The 17,820-nt window shown below is 45.2% G+C and overlaps 1 protein-coding gene across 1 annotated transcript in view; it reads left to right on the top strand.

The window, feature by feature from the left end:
- ARHGAP8 (Rho GTPase activating protein 8) overlaps window positions 1-7,337 on the top strand; it is a 60,574-nt gene extending 53,237 nt beyond the window's left edge. The window contains exons 12-13 of the mRNA XM_027660758.1: window positions 647-750; window positions 6,468-7,337. Coding sequence (XP_027516559.1) covers window positions 647-750; window positions 6,468-6,665 — 302 coding nt within the window. The 3' untranslated portion in view covers window positions 6,666-7,337. The remainder of the gene's footprint in view (window positions 1-646; window positions 751-6,467) is intronic.
- The last annotated feature ends 10,483 nt before the right edge of the window (window positions 7,338-17,820 follow it).

The following is a 17,820-nucleotide window of genomic DNA, read 5'->3' as shown; positions in this document are numbered from 1 at the left end:
CAAATAAAATACTGTGGTATTCTGGGGGGAAAAAAAGTCACTTGGTAGAGCATCTGAAATATGAGTGTCAGTGTAACTCTCACCTGGACTGTCTAGATGATGTAGGAAGTTTGGGGTCCACTTCTGGATTTGCCCATCTGTAGAAACGAGTTAATGAACCTGCTTAGGTTCATCTCTAGAAGATTCTCATCACCCAAGTGGCCCTCTCATAAATTTTTTACCAAGGCAGAAGAGTTTCCTGCAGTGATTTTAAAGTTAGCAGGTTGCCAAAAGGGCTTTTTGGGCAGGACTGTGTCTCAGCAAGAGTAAAATCAGGGCATAAAAAGTAGACATCTCAATTAAGTGCATGGAGCGACAGTGAGATTCAAATCAAGGCCTTTGAAAGTCCTCTCGAGCAAAGAAATTATTTTGGCTGTTTCACTGCCTTGAGAAAATGCTCTGGAAGTGGGTCTGGGCCAAATACATGATAACACAAAATATGATAGAGGCTTTCAAAGGGACCCTGGCACTGTGGTGGCCGTGGTTATCAGCAGAGCTGAATTTTGTGGCTGGTTTTACAGATGTAATTCCAGCAGACATAAATAAGTTATGATTTCTTGGCAATGTTTTGACGCTCCAGAGCTAAGTTAATGCTTTGGCATTGCAGGTGTGGAGAGCTGTTTGAGAGTCACCAGGTGCAAACAAATCATTCAGGGGCTTCCCGAGCACAACTACATCGTCCTGAAATACCTGATGTGCTTCCTCCACATGGTGAGTCCGGGCAAAAATTCCAAAGAGGTTTTCTTTCTCAATCTGTTCCTCTTAATTCCACGTTTAACATCTCCACGGAAGGGAAAAGTGAGTGTTTGAAACAGTGTGGTGAGGTGGTTGTGCAGTTCTTGCAGAACCCTCCAGTTTTGACAGGATTTGGTGCCAAGCAATGGTCTGACCATCCCTTCACCATGAAATCCTTTAGATGTAATGAAAATTACCATGTACATTTAAATGAACTGTGCCTGCACTGGGATATTTAGAAGTCCTGTTCCCTCCACTTCACAGTCAGAATGTATGTTTTTATTGATTTGGTTTTGGAGTTTTTTTTCCTATTTTGGAGTGAAAAAAAAGCACCTGACAATAGTGGTTGTGTAATTTTCAGTGCTGGAGAAAACCTAGGTGAAATCACCTTTTTCCCCTAAAACATAAGTATTGGGCAACTAAAACACCAAATAAATTAGTGTTATTTTAGAAAATTATAGAAATGTTAATAAGCTTCAGAACAACTGTCAGCAAAATATTTCATATTAAATCTTAAAAATAGCATTTTCCTTTTTAAAATAGCCATTCCTTGCTACACTGTTAAATTAAAAGCCTAGAATGTACTGTTTTGCAAGGTTGTTTTTTTTTTTATTATTCTCAGGATAAATAAAATCGTGTGTCTTCAGTCCTAGTTTTTTTGGTTTGCTGATTTCTTTTAACCCATTTCTGGGAAAGCCACGAGTGTGAGGGTTTGGGGAACATCCCTTCCAAACAGTTCTGCAGGCATCCTTTGGCTGTGCAGGAAAAGACAGTCACAGGACTGTAAACTTCCCTTCCTTCTAACTTATCCAATGCATTGCCTTTTCCAGGGTGCAGCTTTCAAACCTGGCTGCCTAAAATGGAGGGTCAGGGTGTAGCTGGTGCCTGAATCAAGGGATTCAGAAGTCCTGAGCCCACCACAGCAATCCGACCTGTGGAATGATGCTGATTTTCACCAGGGAGGGAACTGGCCCTCAGCACCTGTTCTTGGGCTACAGTCATGTTTGCCACGTCCTAGCCAGGAGTTTATTTCAGAAACAAGTACATTTAATCCCTTTTACAGTCAAAGCACCAGGGAAAAGCAAGATTAAAGGATAAACACACGGATAGAACCCTCAGACAGCACTCCTGTAATACCCACACGTTGCTTTGCTGCTGCTTAGCTGAACTCTAAAGCTATTAAGGAAATCCTCACGTCATTTTCTATTATTTTAGCAAGTGATATCTGTCCTCAGCATTATGAATCGTGTAAGTGACTTTGTTCCAGTAATAGATGCACCATCTCCATGCATTTCTTAAGAGCTGAGCACTCGAGGTGTTAATGAGGTGTGCAAAAGTACCACACCGAGTTTGCTGTAATTGGGCCCCAGAATGCAGCATTATTTTTAAGTGTGCCTTGTTATGGAAAGAGCAGCATCGAGTTGATACCAGTGCTCAGATCTGCAATTTTTGCTGATCCACAGCTTTTCATCCTTAATGTCTCGGGGAATATTTGCATTTGGAAAGGTCAAGGAAACGGGAAACAATCTCAGAGCCGGAGATTTCTATTCGCTGCAGGTTGGTGCTGCACAGGCTGCCACAATTTCAAACTTTTAGCAGACCACTCCACCAATAATTCTGGTTTTTACCTGAAAGCATCAACCTTCTTACGTACAAGAGGCAATTTAATTCTTCCATGAGCTAAGCCTTGAGTAGTGCAAGAGGTACTTGTGGTAATTTCATCAAGTGGGATGAATTGTAATCACTAGATACGGGTTTTGAACACTCCAAGTTTGATGCTGGTTTGTAGAAGAACAAAAAAAAAAAAAACTTCCTATTTTCTCTGCAGTCTCAACCCACTTGTTTAACAAAAAGCTCCTTCTAGTCCAAGAGAGCAAGACAATGCAACTTCTACAGGAGTAACAGCCTTGAATTTCAAAAACAGGCCCAAGTCCTTTAACTGTAGATCAGCAGTGATTTTGCCAGGAATGAGCCCAGCAGTGAAAGGTATAAACCAGCCCATCTCCACTTGGCAGTGCCTCTGGCTGCTGGACAGGGATTTGCAGCCCTTGGAGCTGCAGTGGACTGAGATCCCTTGGCAGAAATGGGCAATTGGGATCAAGAGGGAAACAAGGACCAGCTTTCACAAATCAGTCCCTGAATTATGTCTGTAAAATATGTCAGTGCTTGCTCAGCTGATCTCAGAAGGGATGAGTGTGCACAAGTGTCTGTGTTGCACGAGCCCTGCACTGCAAATGCAGTGGAGCAGATTTATGAATGCACAGGCAAACTTAAAGGGCTCAAAGAAGGAAATTGGCCAAACACCCTGAGGGCTACAATAACCCAGTTCTGAAGCCAGAACCATTTCCTAGAAAAGTGTAATTGTAGTTTCCATGACAGTCTAAGGCTAAAGAAGCTTTAGAGAGGAGAGTTGGTAGAGGCGATAATATCACCTAACTTGTGTTTTTATAACCGTGGCTTTGGTTTTGGTACCAGCTGATACAGCCCTTTCTCTGTGCTTACATTTCCCCTCCCTGCTGCTGTTTTCTGTCCCTCCAATCATGCCTGATGTGGGAAGGGTGGGCTGAAAGAACCGCTGCAAAAACTTGCCAAATTTAATTTAAAACGCCAGACTCGGACAAGGGTTTGGGGCCCACGAGCTGTGCTTCAGAGCTGTGACTGAAGGAGCAAAGCTAAAGCCAAGTACAAGCTGGAAAAGAAAAATGCTGCGAATTAATGTTTTGTCTCAATCACTTGTCCAACTGAACAGTGTAATCAGCTCCAGCAAAGCTTGGGGGTGGCTGGAGATGACGGGGCATGTTGGGAAGGATTAGGTGACTAAGGCTCGTGGAGCAGACACGAGCAGTTGGCACATCTGCAAGGGAGCTGACAGTGGGTGGTAGAAAAGTATTTCAGTCAGTTTGTGGGAGCGTTTTAATATCTAGTAATTTTCATTTGAAAATGTTTTGCGGAGTTCCTTTCAGCACTGCCACTGAGAAACCAAAGGGATGGTGGTGTTCTTGGATTTTTAAAAGTGATAGTGGTAATTGGCTGTTTTACCCACTGTATTTCGCTGTTTAAGTTCATTAGGTGGTGTAGTGGCTGTCTGGTCTCACTCCTGCAGTATCCATGAATCACAGAATCATCAAGGCTGGAAGAGACCTTCATGATCACCCAGTCCCACCATCAATCCAGCACTACCACAATCACCCCTGCACTGAATTTAGTTCCATCCATTCAGGGTGATGGGATAAAAGTACATGGGGTCAAAAATCATCACAATTTTGCTGGGTGGAGCTGGGTGTTTATCCTGGGACAGTGAAAATATGTATTTTGCATTTCTTGATGTGGCACTTAAACTTCAGTGGTTATTCCCAATGATGAGTTTTTCAATGTACAAGTTTTATTTTTCCAGAAGACTTTCTTTCAATACAGGCTGTCATTATTTAATGATTTTTCTATACATGTCCCAGCAAAAGGGGGAAAAAAAAACCAAAACAACAAAGTGGAGCTGTGTAGTTCTTTGTTGTAATACTTTCCTGTGATGTTCAGATGATTCCGTCAAGGATATGATCTAGGCCCTTGGAGAGTTGTCTTTTATTAGCTCATCAAATTGACAGAGCATGTATTTTCAATTGAAACAGAGATGATGGTTACTAACTTTGTGAGGGAATCAAAGACGGAGTCAAGGGGGTTGATCCAAGCGCTGTCATTTGTGTTTCTTAGACAGAACGTAGCTTTGGGGTGAATTTATTCAGAGGGGCAGCCCATGAGGAGGGTTCCTGACTGCATCTGCCCTTGCAGGGCAGCCTGATCCCCTCAGGGAGGGGTAAAGCCAGACCATGGGTGTGGTGAGGCTTCCTTGAAAGCAGCTTTTGGTGAGCAGGCGAAGTCACTGTGGAGAGTCAGATTCAGTTGCACACTTTTCCTTGGATCTGCTGAGGAAGGGGTTACTGTGTATTTTGGAGCACAGCAACGTTGCCATGTCTCCCTCAAGCTCCCAAGTCATCCCCACTGATGACTCACGGGAAAGGCTCAGTGCAGCTGTGCCTCAGATGATAAAATCACTGTTCCATTTTATCTCAGGGACTTTCTCCCTCGGAGGAGAAGCCGTGCCACGGGTGCTTTTGTTGATCATTGCAATGTCAACTGTCTCCTTGAAATGTTCACCGAGTGGTGGTGGGTGGGAAGAGATGGTTTCATCTTGGGGCTGGAAACAACCTTTGAAATAGTTGGCCTAGAGAGAAAACAATCAAATCTAGCTGTACAGCAATTCAGTGGTGTTGCTTTGAGCTGAAATGCTGGCTTTCAAAAGCAGCAGCTGGGTCAGGCTGAGTGTGTTTCCACCAGTGTTTAAAGACAGGTCCTGTACACAGCTCATGGGGTGGAGGGTGTCAGGAGCACTCCCAAACGCTGGGGGAAGACAACTGCAGCAGGTTTGGTTCTTTCCACTCTGCTCCTGTGCCATCCCAGGGTACCTGCCCCTTACACCTAAGGTACCTTTCTTAGGGTACAGCACTTTTTTGTGCTACAGAAAACACAATGTGATGGGCTGTAGCCCAAAGCTGTAGAGACTTTCAACTGAAAGAAACACCAAAAAATATTCTGTACTTGTTTCACAGGGGTTTCACACGTACAACAGCACACAGTGTGAAGTCTGTATTAGCCACTTAAGGGCCAGAACACAGTTCTTAACCTTGTTATATTTATCAGTAGCCCAATACTAGTTCATTGTCCAGCTGCCTTCAGGCAAATAGTGTCTGAAAGGCATTATATCTTCTCCTGGCTGGACAAAGAGGGTCCTTGCCAGGTAAAACACCAAGGAAGGCGGGTGTGGGCTGTAGAAGATAGAGAGGAATGAAACCTGTGTTGCTGGGCAGGGGGCAACTGGAATTTATGCCTGTGCTAAGAAGTATTCTCATGATCATAATGTTTCTTAGTTTTTCCTCCAGTGCCCTCAGGCTTTTCATAGTACCACAGAGCTGCCTTTTCAGGAGGCTTTATGGCAAGACAGAAATTGAGAGGCACTAAGAAATAGAATTTTTGCTTTCCTGTTCCACTTGAAATTGTAGCAGGAAGAATAGATGGGAGATTTTGCCCAAGGATTCCTTGTTCTGTTCTGAAATGGCAGCTCCAGTGTAACCTGCACAGTGCAGTTTGTGACTGTGGTCTTCTCATGCCAGGTTACAGATCAACTGCAGCAAGATCAGCCTGGCAAGAACTGCCTGAATTACCTGGGTCAGCAGGAACCAGGAGCACCTTCAGCTGGCTGGATGTTTACAAATAGCAGAAATTTGTCAGGGAGGACACCCAGGCCATACTGGGCTTTAGATACCAGGAGAACAACACACACACAAATTCCTGCCAAGCTCACAGGGAGGAAAAACACTCTGCTAACCAGCTCTGGGCTCACATCCACACGTAGCAGTAGGACACATCATGCAGGTGCAGAACAGATTTCACTGCTCTGTGTTTTACCTACAGCCTGTTTTCACCTCCATGTCTCCAAAGGAATTGGGTGGATGTAGAGGTACCTGGAAGAGAAGTCCTGCATCAGTGAAAGGAAAAACAGTCCTTCTAAAGCTTCAGACACCCTCCAGGTTGATGCACCCGTGCCCAGGGTCTGCTCCCCTCGTTGGTTCCTCCTCAGTACAGGTGGTGTCTTGTCTCTCCCAGTCTGGGCCACTTGTCTGTTCACGTTTATGTTTTTCCAGGTTTCCCAGGAGAGCATCTATAACAGAATGACAGCATCCAGCCTGGCCTGTGTCTTCGGCTTGAATTTGATCTGGCCCTCGAAAGGAACCGCCTCCCTGAGTGCTCTGGTGCCTCTGAACCTCTTCACTGAGCTGCTGATAGATTTCTACACAAATATCTTCAACTCCCGGACAGTGCCTGGGGAGGTCTTACCTTAATGCTCCCAGAGAGGAGGATGGACTAAAGCTCCTGTGCCTCAGCTGGTGTGACGTTTCTGTTCAGGGCTCTCTCCTGCGAAGAAAATTTTCAACATGGAGCAAAGTTTCTACATCTTCCCAAATACCAAAGATGCTGGGAGAAGTACAGTGCCCTGTATGTTCTCATCACATGGGGAGAATGTGAACATGAACATTCAATGACCAACAGGTCAAAGGGAATCCCCTTATTAAACTTGAGCAGCTGACAAAAACTGTTAAAAGAACTCCATGACACTACATGCCAGTCTGTCATTTCTTGGGGATCTGGAGACATTACTATGTGACATTATTTTCTGCATGGGCAGAGCCAAGTTCTGGACCACTCCTGAATGTACATATTTCATTTTTTTTTTTTATTTGAATACAAGTTTGTTAGAAATTTCCCCGTTAAGTTAATAAAGGTGGAATCAATTTTTAAGTACGAACATTTCTAAACTATTTTCCCATATACTGAAGTGTCTCGTTTCACACACACACAGAAAAAAAGTGTGGGCAGTTGTTGACAAGAACCACGAAGAATAAAACGTTTCCTGGGTAATTTGAGTTGTGCAGACAGCTAACTAATGATGCTTGCAAATACCTAATATGTGCAGTTAATCACTGCAGCTGCACGTACAAAGGGTGTGGAAGCTTTTTGCTTCTTATAAGTTCAAATGGGGAGCAATAATGTTAGCTGCTTTTCCCCCCCTAAATTCTTGGCATTTTCGTCAGTGGAGTTGTATCAGTGAGTGCATAATACAGAATATAGACTAATTTTGAGACAAGTACCCCCAGCGTTTGGGCTGTGTGATTTTACAGATTGAGTCAACAGAAATTTGCTCTTCAAATCAGCTTCTCCAGAAAGCATTAAGAGCTTGGATAATATAACTAATACCATTTTTACACATTGAAAGTCTATTATTAGTCCCAATGTGAATAATTAGCCAACATAAAGGGAAGATTTTCAGTGTTTCCTTTCTAACTATGCCATTAATATGGCTCTGATGAACTCTAACACCCTGCTATTTCATTGTTTAACACTGATTGGCACTGGTGTGGCATAACAAAGTTATCACCGCGTTGCCTGTAGAAGAGAAGAAAATTAACCAGTGTTAAAAAAAGGTAAGTGGTGTTTTCCCTAATGCTCTGGTCTTCCAGCTTCTGTGCAGAGTTAATGAAACAGAGGGACTATTTAGACTTCAGTAAAAGTAACAGTCTCAGGAGGACAGTTTAGGCACCCCCTCCTTTCAAACACCCAAGGACACCTTTTATCCCCTGGGTTTTAGTGAGTTGAGGGCTTGTGCTTCTGTCCTTCCCCTGGGCAGTTTGGAATTGCCTGCCCGTGTGAAGAGGGGAAAAAAATCTTATTGCAGAGGGAGGAGAGGGTTTGTTCTTGTCAGTAATTTCAGGACACAACCAAGTATTCAGGAGGCTGTGGGTGCTGGATGTGCCAGGCCTCCATTTGCCCAGTAGATGTCATCTATAGCATTAGGCAATGATTAAAATTTGAAATACGCAGAGGCTTTAGAGCAAGATGTTTTAGGACCAACTTCTCACGTCACAGTTGTGTGTTTCCCCAGGTCCTCAAGTGCCTTAAAGACAACATTTTGGCTTTTGAATGTATGCAAGTAATAACCATTTATTACTCCCATTTAAATATAAAATCTCACATAATACAAAGAGAATAATTAACAAGCATTCATGATTGTTGCATTTCATCAAAATGAGGTTGCCAAGGATGAAACTATCATAGTTTTGTATTTTAACTCATCAGGTTTACATCTGAGGTACCAGTGACAGCCTCCTTGCCTTGAATTATGTAAACCAAGCACAGTTATGCTCAGCACCTGTTTCTGCACATCAGCACCTGGTTTTGATGGGGGAGGAATTTGGCCTCTGGGAATTAACAAAACCACAGCATTTTGCCACCCTCTGCCTTGGTCAAAATACCAGTGGGTTAGTTTTGCTGTCTGCAAAAAAAAATGAAGGAGCACCTGGCTTCGGAAAAGTGCTTTAGGATTAAATATTGGTAAGTCCTATAAAATGGTTGTTTTCCATTTCCCCATGTCCCCTTTCAAAAATCCAGCAACACCAAATGGCATCTGGTCTGCTGTGAGATGGGAATGGGAGTCCTGGACAACTTTGGCACAGTACCAGACCAGAGCCATTTGGGTTGAAATCCTGGAAGTCAGCTTTGCTCAGAAAGTCCCCAGGGCTGGAGAGGGGGCTCCCACATTGATTTAGTTCTCCAACTCATCCCAGACTGGGAGAGAACAGCAATTTGGCAGCCACAGGAGCCCTCAGGATGCAGCTGCCTCTGACCCCTTTACTTTTACAAGTAAGAAGTGCAAGACATGAGCATCCCTTCACTAATTTGCCTGCCTGTGGACACCCAAGATGGTAATTAAAACTGGCCTCCCTCTCTCAGCACTGGTCACACGCCAAACAGCAGATCTTCTTTGCAGGGCTTTGTAAAATACCATTTCCCAGCAATTTATGGCTCCTCCCATTTAGTGAATGAAGAACAAAATGGCATTTTCTCATCTCAAGATGCCTTCTTCCTTTAAAGAACAGGTCACACCTGTTATCCCAGTGTGGGTCATCTGATGCTGCTTGAGAGAAGAGGGGGCTCTGGTTCTGATCAGAGTTGGGGGGGCAGAGTGGGACAGGGGACTGGGGTTCCTGCTCCCCTTTGCCTCCCCCCCCAGCCTTTCCCTGCAATCCTGCCCATCACAGGAACCAGACTTTCCCAAATTAAAGGCACCTAGGTATCAAACCCCTCGTAGTGATGAGACCCCAGCTCTGCCCCCCCCTTGCCCCAAAGGAACAGGCAAAATCCTCCCTCTGCAGCAGAACCCCCCCCAGTCTCTGTCCTGAGTGCCAGACTTAACTATGACATTAAATCAGCTCTCATGAATTATTCAGAAGGGTTTGGAGTGAAATTCATGTTAGAGAAATATATGTTTCAAATTTCCTGACTCTAAGAGGAGTCCTGGAGGTGTCCCCTGCAGTTACTTTGATAACAGTTTCTCTTTACAAATGATAATTGCACGATTCCAGCTTTTGTACAGTGTGGCCTTGTGAACTCTTCTCCCGTATCAAAGAACAATTTTCAGATCATTTCCATAGCAAAAAGAAAGTGATTATGGAGATAATCTGTTGGAAACACACATGCTGGATTTCAGTTTAAAACAATAAAATGCAGTCATGGAATGAGAAACCAAGTGTTACCTAGCTGACAATATACAGAGAATAAATTGCCTAAGCATTTTAGTTTACTGAGCTGTTAGGAGTTGAAAATTGGTCCCAAGATTAGTCTGATTATCAGGGTGCCTCTAGCAACAAGCACCGAAGGGGAGGAGGGGGAAGGGAATACTTTTCCACTCTGAATCTATGAAGAAATGTAAGAAGATTGAACGGTGTCATTAACTGGGGGGGCCTTTGCAGCTCTTACAAAAAAACTTCCATAAATGCCTCTCACTTCCACGTGTGCAGATGATCTGTCTGTGTGTGCTGCAATCCTCGAGCAGCAGCCGCCCCAGAACCTCCCAGAGCCTTATAGACTTTAATATATTCATCCACCCGTGAGGAGACTAAGAATAGAAAAGCTCCAGGTGCTCCATTCGCGTGCTCAGGGTGTGCTCAGGTAGCACGTTGAACTTTTAGTGGGATTGATGGTGCAACCATACCCCCCCTCCTTCATTTCCTGAATGGTTTGCCTTCACGAGTGTAGCTTTACCAACACTTCCCTTTTTTAGGGGACGTGGGAGAAGGTGAGGGAGAGGTACTGGCAGGACCCGGAATTTGTGAAGTGAGAAACTTGTGTTCAGCTGAAGCTTTACTGGGCACTCACATTCCAGCCCATCCCCTGTGCATTTCTGTGGGAAATATCCCTCTCTTTAAATTTAGAAAGACAGCATAAACTTAGGGAACAAAGAAACAAGGAAGAATTTATTCAATATGTTGGGTCTTTCTCTCATGAGTTCCGGGGAAAAAGACACCTTTGGTGTAAATTCCATACATTTTATTGTTTCACAAAATCCCACACTTTTCAGATAAGTTTTAATGTATTTATCTTTACCTAAAAAGGTTTCTTTTCTCTGAAAAGGGGCTTTCCCTTTTTCCCAACTGGCTGCAAGCCATCCTCATGTACAAAATGGTCCTAAAAGATTTAATTTTTTAATAATTTTCTCATTTAAGAATTTTCTCATTTCCCTTATCCTGCCGAAAGAGACCTTGACACCCAAGTTCAGGTCTTGGAACCTGGATATCTTACAACTTCACAATACACCCATTTGTATAAAAAACTGTATTTTTATTTCTCATATTTCTAACATGTCTCCATGTACAAAGAGCAGTCAGCAGCAAAGCCCTGCTGTGAGCAGGCACATCTCCATTGAAGCAAAAGCTGTGAGTGTGAGAAGAGCGTAAACCTTGTGTCCAAAAGGTGTTCTGCCTTCTCTGGTGGAATAATGCTCATTTTCACAACCTGAATTCAAGGTTTGGTTTCTGTCCTCATCCATGCACGCCCTGAAAAGCTGTTTTAGTGTGTGTGGAATGGAGCAAAGGATTCCAGTGTTCTTCTTTCTTGCAGACTGGAAAGCTTGAGAAAGGACTGCCTTGGGGGTTATGCTGGTGAGCTGGGCTGGAGGCTAAGCAGGAAACTCAAATACCACCAGGGAAAAAGCCCTTTTACACAGTGGGCCTCTCAGCACCTAAATTCTGTTACCCAGAATTGTCACTGAGAAAAAAAGACTTCTGGTTTGCCTCTCTGAGCTGGAGATGCACAAACACATGATGGTACACGAGTTCTCCCGTTTCTTCCTAACTGGGGTCTGTGCCCTGTAGTGCTGGGAAAGCTGTGGTACTTGTACACTGGACTGTAGCCCTATTATCCTGGCTGTCCCTCTCCAGAATAGTTGGCAGTTCACCCTTAAAAATAATTACCTGATTGGAAAATTATTTCTGCTGGAATATGGCAACTCAATGAAAAATAAAATGTTTTCTTAAAAGGCTCAGTTTTGGTGCTGTTCTTTCAGTAATCATGAAGTTCTTCTAAAAAGCTGCCTGTGTGCATCTGAATCACAGAATTCCAAGCTCATCCAGGGCCCAGCTCTGGCTCTGCCAGCCTCTGCAGAACTCCAGACCTTCCCATTCGTGGACTTCTGAGATGCCATCACCTTCCTGCACGTGGTGTTGCAATTATTGCCAGAGGTAAGGAGGGAATTCTGCTGGGGCCGGGGGGAGATGACACACATAGCTGACTGATCATTAATGCTGCCTTTTTTTCCTGTGGCCCTGATTTCTCCACGGTGCAATCATGGTGCAGTGACTGCTCTCCTGGCTGGCAGTCTCTCTTAAGTCCCCAGAGCAGCAGCTTGTCACTCACAGGCTCAGAGCTTGATCCCACAGTTGGGAGCTGCTGGATCTGACACCTGGCCCAGATCTTGGGGGGCAAAGCTGCAGAGTGCAGCCTGGGAACATGCTTCTCCAAAACACAGAGCTCAAACTGCTGTCTGCTTCATTTTCTCATGCTTCAATCCTAATCCCCAAAATCATTTAACCTGCTGCCAGCCCAGATGTTAATGCCAAGCTCTTCAAGCCTGATATGAAATTAGGATTTCTGTATTTTACTGGGGTTTTCTTCATTACATGAATTGTGTTCCCCAATACTGAGTTGTACTCTCAAATTGTTTCTGCACTCCAACCTTTAATTGCCCACAAAAGCAGTTTACAGCCTCTTAGTCGTCTGTCATGAAAATTATCCCCTTAATTAATGGGATAATAAAAAGCAATTGTAAAACGCACCAAACTGCATCATCTTTAGTGTCTGAACTGGATTTCTGCAGCAAGTCATGGAAGTCTTTGGATGGGTGGATATCTGACACTTAGCCCAAGAATTTCTTGACCCAAAACTCCACAAATAGTAATGGCTGTAGTAAGGTACTTGGATTTTCTCTTCCAGGAGTGTCCAAAGAAACATGTTCTCCCCCTCTTTCACCTGTCAGTGTTGTGTTTTTTATTTTCCTATGTATTTCCTACCCCTTAAGAACTGCATCCTCTGCCTATTGCCAGGTGCTTCCTTCTCCCTCAGCAGTCTGCCAGCAGTCTATGGACACGATCCCACTGGGATTTTGTGGGGGTAGGAATGATCCAAGGCTCTCGGGGCTGTTCTGCAGCTGGATAAACTGAACTGAAACTGCAGGAGCTTTGGGTTTGCAGGGAAGTTTCAGATTGCAGTGTTTGAGTGAGTGAAATTGCCCAAATTGTGTTTTCCCCCATCTCTGAAGCAGAAAGATGGTTATGCTTTTGATAACTAGATTGGGCTTTTATATCTAATAACCCAACACTTGCGCTGAAGGGGAAAAGAAGTTGGGATGATTTTTCCTTTCCATATTCCCACTGCTCCCAGCCTTCCTCATCAGCCTGTGTCCTCTGAAAAACCTTCTGTAGTGTTGCACAGACGAAGTGCAGCCTCAGCTGATGTCCAGTGAAGCTGATGTTGTATTTAATGACCCAGAATAGACAGGGCATCTCACCAGGCTGCATCACTCTGAGCACGTGCATGGAGCTGAGCAAGGCAAGGGCTGGGGGCTGTGTCTGCCTTGTTCTATATTAGGGGTCCTAGAGGGGTCTTTTTTCCCTTCCCCCTTTCCCTTTCAGTACAGGAGCTCCTGCACACTCACCAGGCTACCAAACACCAGCAGCCACTGGCCACCAAATGCCCTCATTTTAGTCTCATCTGCATAGAGCACTTTATTCTGCTGCAAAACTACAAGACGTTGAACTACCAAAATCACTTCCACGTTGCAGAAGGATTAGCAGGCCTACATTCTGTTCTTATCCTCTGAAGTTTGACTAAATTTTTGTTTTCTTATCTTCGGCTTGTGGCTGATCTCCCAGGCAATGCTGCAGCAAAAGCCTTCCAAGGTCCAGGGGGCACACTGCCAGCCCTGATGGGTAAGTGGCCACAGCACAAGGACAAAACAAATCTATTCCATTACAAAACAACATTAAAATTCAGCAAGATAATATCACTGTCTTCTGCACCAAAAGAGCTTTTACGGAATAATATAAATGAGGGGATGAAAATGATGAGAGGCTTTGTAGAGCTCTCTCACAAGCCCTGACACCCAGCATGCTCCTGCCAGGAAGGCAATAAACACCCCATTCTCTGCGTGTCACAGTATCACAACTTCTCCATATAATTACCACTTGAAAGTTAATAGGACTGTGCTCCCAGCATGAGGGCTGTGTTTTCTGTAGTCACGGCATGTCCTGCATCCAGGGCTGTCACTGGGGACCTGGCTGGGCAAGCACTGTCTTGGAGGACAAGCTGTTTGAGGCTGCCTCGGAAATCAAGCCACTTCCCCAGAGGAAAGCCCGTTGTACCCAGGCACTGAACAGGATGGATAGTGCAGAGGTGGAGAGGTGGCTCCTCCTCCTCTCAGGAGTTGTGATGGACAACACCACTGAAGTGCAGGAAAAGGTGATTCACATAAGGAAACCAAAGCTCCCTGGCAGGCATAGAATCATAAAAATCGTTTAGGTTGGAAAAGACCAACCTAAATTTAAGATTGTCAGGTCCAGGTGTTAACCCAGCACTGCCAAGGCCACCACTAAACCACGTCCTCAAGTGCCATATCTACACATCTTTGAAGTACTTCCAGGGTTGATGACTCCACCACTGCCCTGGGCAGCCCTGACGATTTGGGGGCAGAGAAAAGCAAGTCTACACCCTTTTCTGTAGCTTTCCATGGAGATCCAAGTGTTTGCCCATAGCCAAAAAGCACACTTTTAGGGGAGCACTCAGTTCTTTTCTGCTCTGTTTTCTTTGAAGAAGCACATCTGTGGCATCACTAGGATTATGACCATGCCATTATGACACACGGGGTGTTGCTGTCTCTCTCCAAGAAGATTGAGTGTACAGTTTATTTTTCTAGGCTGTTAGCTGGGCTCAGGAGCAAGGTCTATCCAGCCTGCCCCTTTGGGCTGGCACCGTGTGCCTCTGTCTTGCCACCACTGCATAAAACAACCCAGCTGGACCCCAGGAATTATCCCAGTGACCCGGCATTGCCCCGTGCAACCTCACCTTTCAAAATTCAGGAGTGCAAAAGCCTGTGCTGCATCCCTGGCTTTGATGGCAGGGAGTCCCACCAGCCTTTGGACCCTGCCCTGCTCCCTGCTGGCCCTGGCAATGCCATTTCCAATGACCTGGACTACTTGTGTCACTCACTGAGTGAGCTTCTGACTGAGGAAAGCAACTTGATGACCAGAGAGGTGGGAAAGAAAACCAGGCAAAGCACCTCATGTGAAAGCCCAGCAATCCCAGCCTTCATCTGGAGAAAAAGGAGGTTCCTGCAGGCTGAGCTCCACAAGGGTGGGTGCCCAGCCCGTGGCTCAGCACAACTGGGAGCACATTTTATTTATAAACTTTGTAAACCCTCTCCTGCCTAACATAAAGCCCAAAATGGAAGGCTTGTCCTAGCATTTTACCATGGATATAAGTGTTGGTTGATAATAGTTGGTTGTACCAGTGTGCAGAGGCTTGGTGGTGTTTGTGCAGGGGTTTGTTTGTGTTGACAGCTGTACAGCACCAAACCATCACTGACTCTGCTCTGCAGTGCTATCAAATTCCAGTGTGTGCCTTTGCCACAGCAAATACCACCACTGCTTTTACATTGTAGGCCTCCAGCATTGAGGGCAAATTTGTGGAGTAAACTCAAATAGGGGAGCTCTGAGTTGAGACCCCTGGAGGCAGTGACATCTGCCTGTCTTTGATAAGAATTTCTGAGAGTACTTAGAGTGAAATTAAAAGCTTTGATCTGTTTTTTTGTTTCATCATTATTTCACGTCTGAGGCCTTCACATGTGCCTTTCAGTTCTTTATTAGGCTCCAGTGTTTAGTTACTGCTCCAGTGCAGGGCAGGAGCTGGCAGCCAGCTGGCACTGCCAGGGCTCAGCCCCTGGCTGCAGTCTGAGCCCAGCTAAATAAACAGGTGACAGACACACAGCCAGAGCAACACTGCCCCCCAAAATAGTGACCCTCTGGCCCCAACACATGGGGTACCCCTGTGTGAGGCAGCCCCAAAAGCCCAGGGCACACAGCAGAGGTGGTGACAGAACCCCAGAATCGTTTTGGTTGGAAAAGGCCTTTCAGATGGAGTTAAACCACTAAACTGAAAATGCCTGAGTCCACCACTGAACCACGTCCCCAGGTGCCACATCTGCATGCCTTTTAAATCCCTCTGGGGGTGGTGACTCCACCATTCCCTGGGCAACCTGTTCCTATGCTTTACAACACTTTTTTCAGTGAAGAAACAGCAACAGCATATTTTTTTTATTTTCCCTTCTCCCTGGCCAGAATCTCTCTGTCAAGCCTGTGTACGCTTTGTAGTATTTTTTTCCTATCATGACAATTTAATTTTTTGCTTGCTTTTTTAAGGGAGGCGGGGGGGAAAATCCCAACTTTTGCTTTAATGATCTTCACCACTGTAAACTTAAAAGTGTCTTACAGCAGCAGTCTGGCATTTTCTGTTTGCACCAGTCAGTCGCTAGTGATTGATCTCAGAAGCCAGGCTTCATTTTCTAAGCAAAATAAGCTGCAGTTGGCAAAACCTGATTAAAGTGAGTGGAGCTTTATCTGATGTGGCTGTTGCCACTCATTTCAGCGTAATGGCTTTCTTTTCAACTACAGAGGACCTGCAGAAGACAGAACAAAAAAGTACGGGCTCGGTTTATAAGGCACTCTTCTAAAAGTTTAAGCGATCCTAATAGGCCATCAAACTGCTAAGAAACCCGTTGGCATGTGGAATAAGCTCCTGGTACAGGTGCTGTGGATCTTGTGTTGTCATCCTTCCTTACATTAAGGTCTGCCACGAGAGAAGCTGCTGATGTTACTGTTAAATCCATCACGCAAAAATTGCTGTTGTGATCGTGCACTAAATATTAATAAAAAAAAAATAAAAAATTAAAAATTGAGGAGCCTTGACTTTGCTTCCTGATTTTTGAGCATTCAGGTCCTAATGGATCCACTGTGGCTTCTCCCTCCAGGAATGACTGAAAAAGGTGAGCTAGTAGGGACCCACAAGGGTCATCGAGTCCAGCTCAGCCCTGCACGGGGCCATCCTCAAGAGCACAAAGCCCAAAACCATCTGAGATCGTGGCACAAACAAGCCATGCCAGCATTCCTCATTCTGCTCTGTGTTACTTCCCATGAGATAGAAGAGTTTCTTTTCCTCTCATTTCTGAGGGAGGGGAGGAAAAGCAGGTGAAACCACACGGGAAGAGGTGCAAATACAAAGCTGATGGGGTCGCAGACAACAGGCTCCATTCCAGTGGCTGTGCCAGGCCAGCTCCTCTGCGAGGGCACTCGTGGCATGTGAAAAGGTCCTGTGCACAGAAAGCAACCTGCCAGGGGAAAATAAAGAGCTCTGAAGCTGTGAAGTCTGGCACAGCCTGTAAAAATAACTTTGGCTTGGGAGGGGAGGCTGGGAACCCCGCAGCTCCTGGTTCCTTTCAAAGACAGTGCCCGGTGCCACAGCGAGGGACGTGGAGACTGGGGCTCCTGCAAACCTCCACCAAAGCCTCCATTTACATTACTATCAAAGATTAAAGGCTACCCCAAGCCTACGCTCCCTTGCAACTGCATTAATTATTCAGGCAACACGCAGAGCTCTGTAATTGGCTCCTGTCTGACAGCACAGGGCTGAGTTTGTAGGTTAGGGTGGTGCCAGACGGCTGCTGCTGCTGATTGCAGACGATTTTGGGGTTTGCTGGTGTGAGGGAGAGGTGTCTTCTAATACTGGCAGCGGTGTTAGGAAAAATCAGGCTGGGAGGGAGAAGGAGGCAGCCGAGCTGTAGGGAAAGCAGGGGCACAGTGCTGAGCCCCCCCCCGGTGACTGCAGCCCAAAATTAAATGGTGGCACTGCCAGGAAGAGAAGACAAGGCAACACATACCCAGACAACAAAAAACCACCCAAACCCTTTTCTTTATCCCCTACCCCTGACAAAAAAAACCCCAACCCAAACCCAACAAACCCTGCTTCTGCTCTGCATGAGCACTAACCACTGTGGGAGGCTTTATGCAGCTGTGACATTGATTTCATTTGGTAATTTTATTGGGAAGTTCCGTCCCT

Source organism: Corapipo altera, unplaced genomic scaffold (genome assembly GCF_003945725.1).
Source record: "Corapipo altera isolate COAL_440 unplaced genomic scaffold, ASM394572v1 239, whole genome shotgun sequence".
Lineage (NCBI taxonomy): Eukaryota > Metazoa > Chordata > Aves > Passeriformes > Pipridae > Corapipo > Corapipo altera.
Note: the sequence above shows the minus strand (reverse complement) of the source record. Positions and strands in the feature narration are given on the sequence as shown.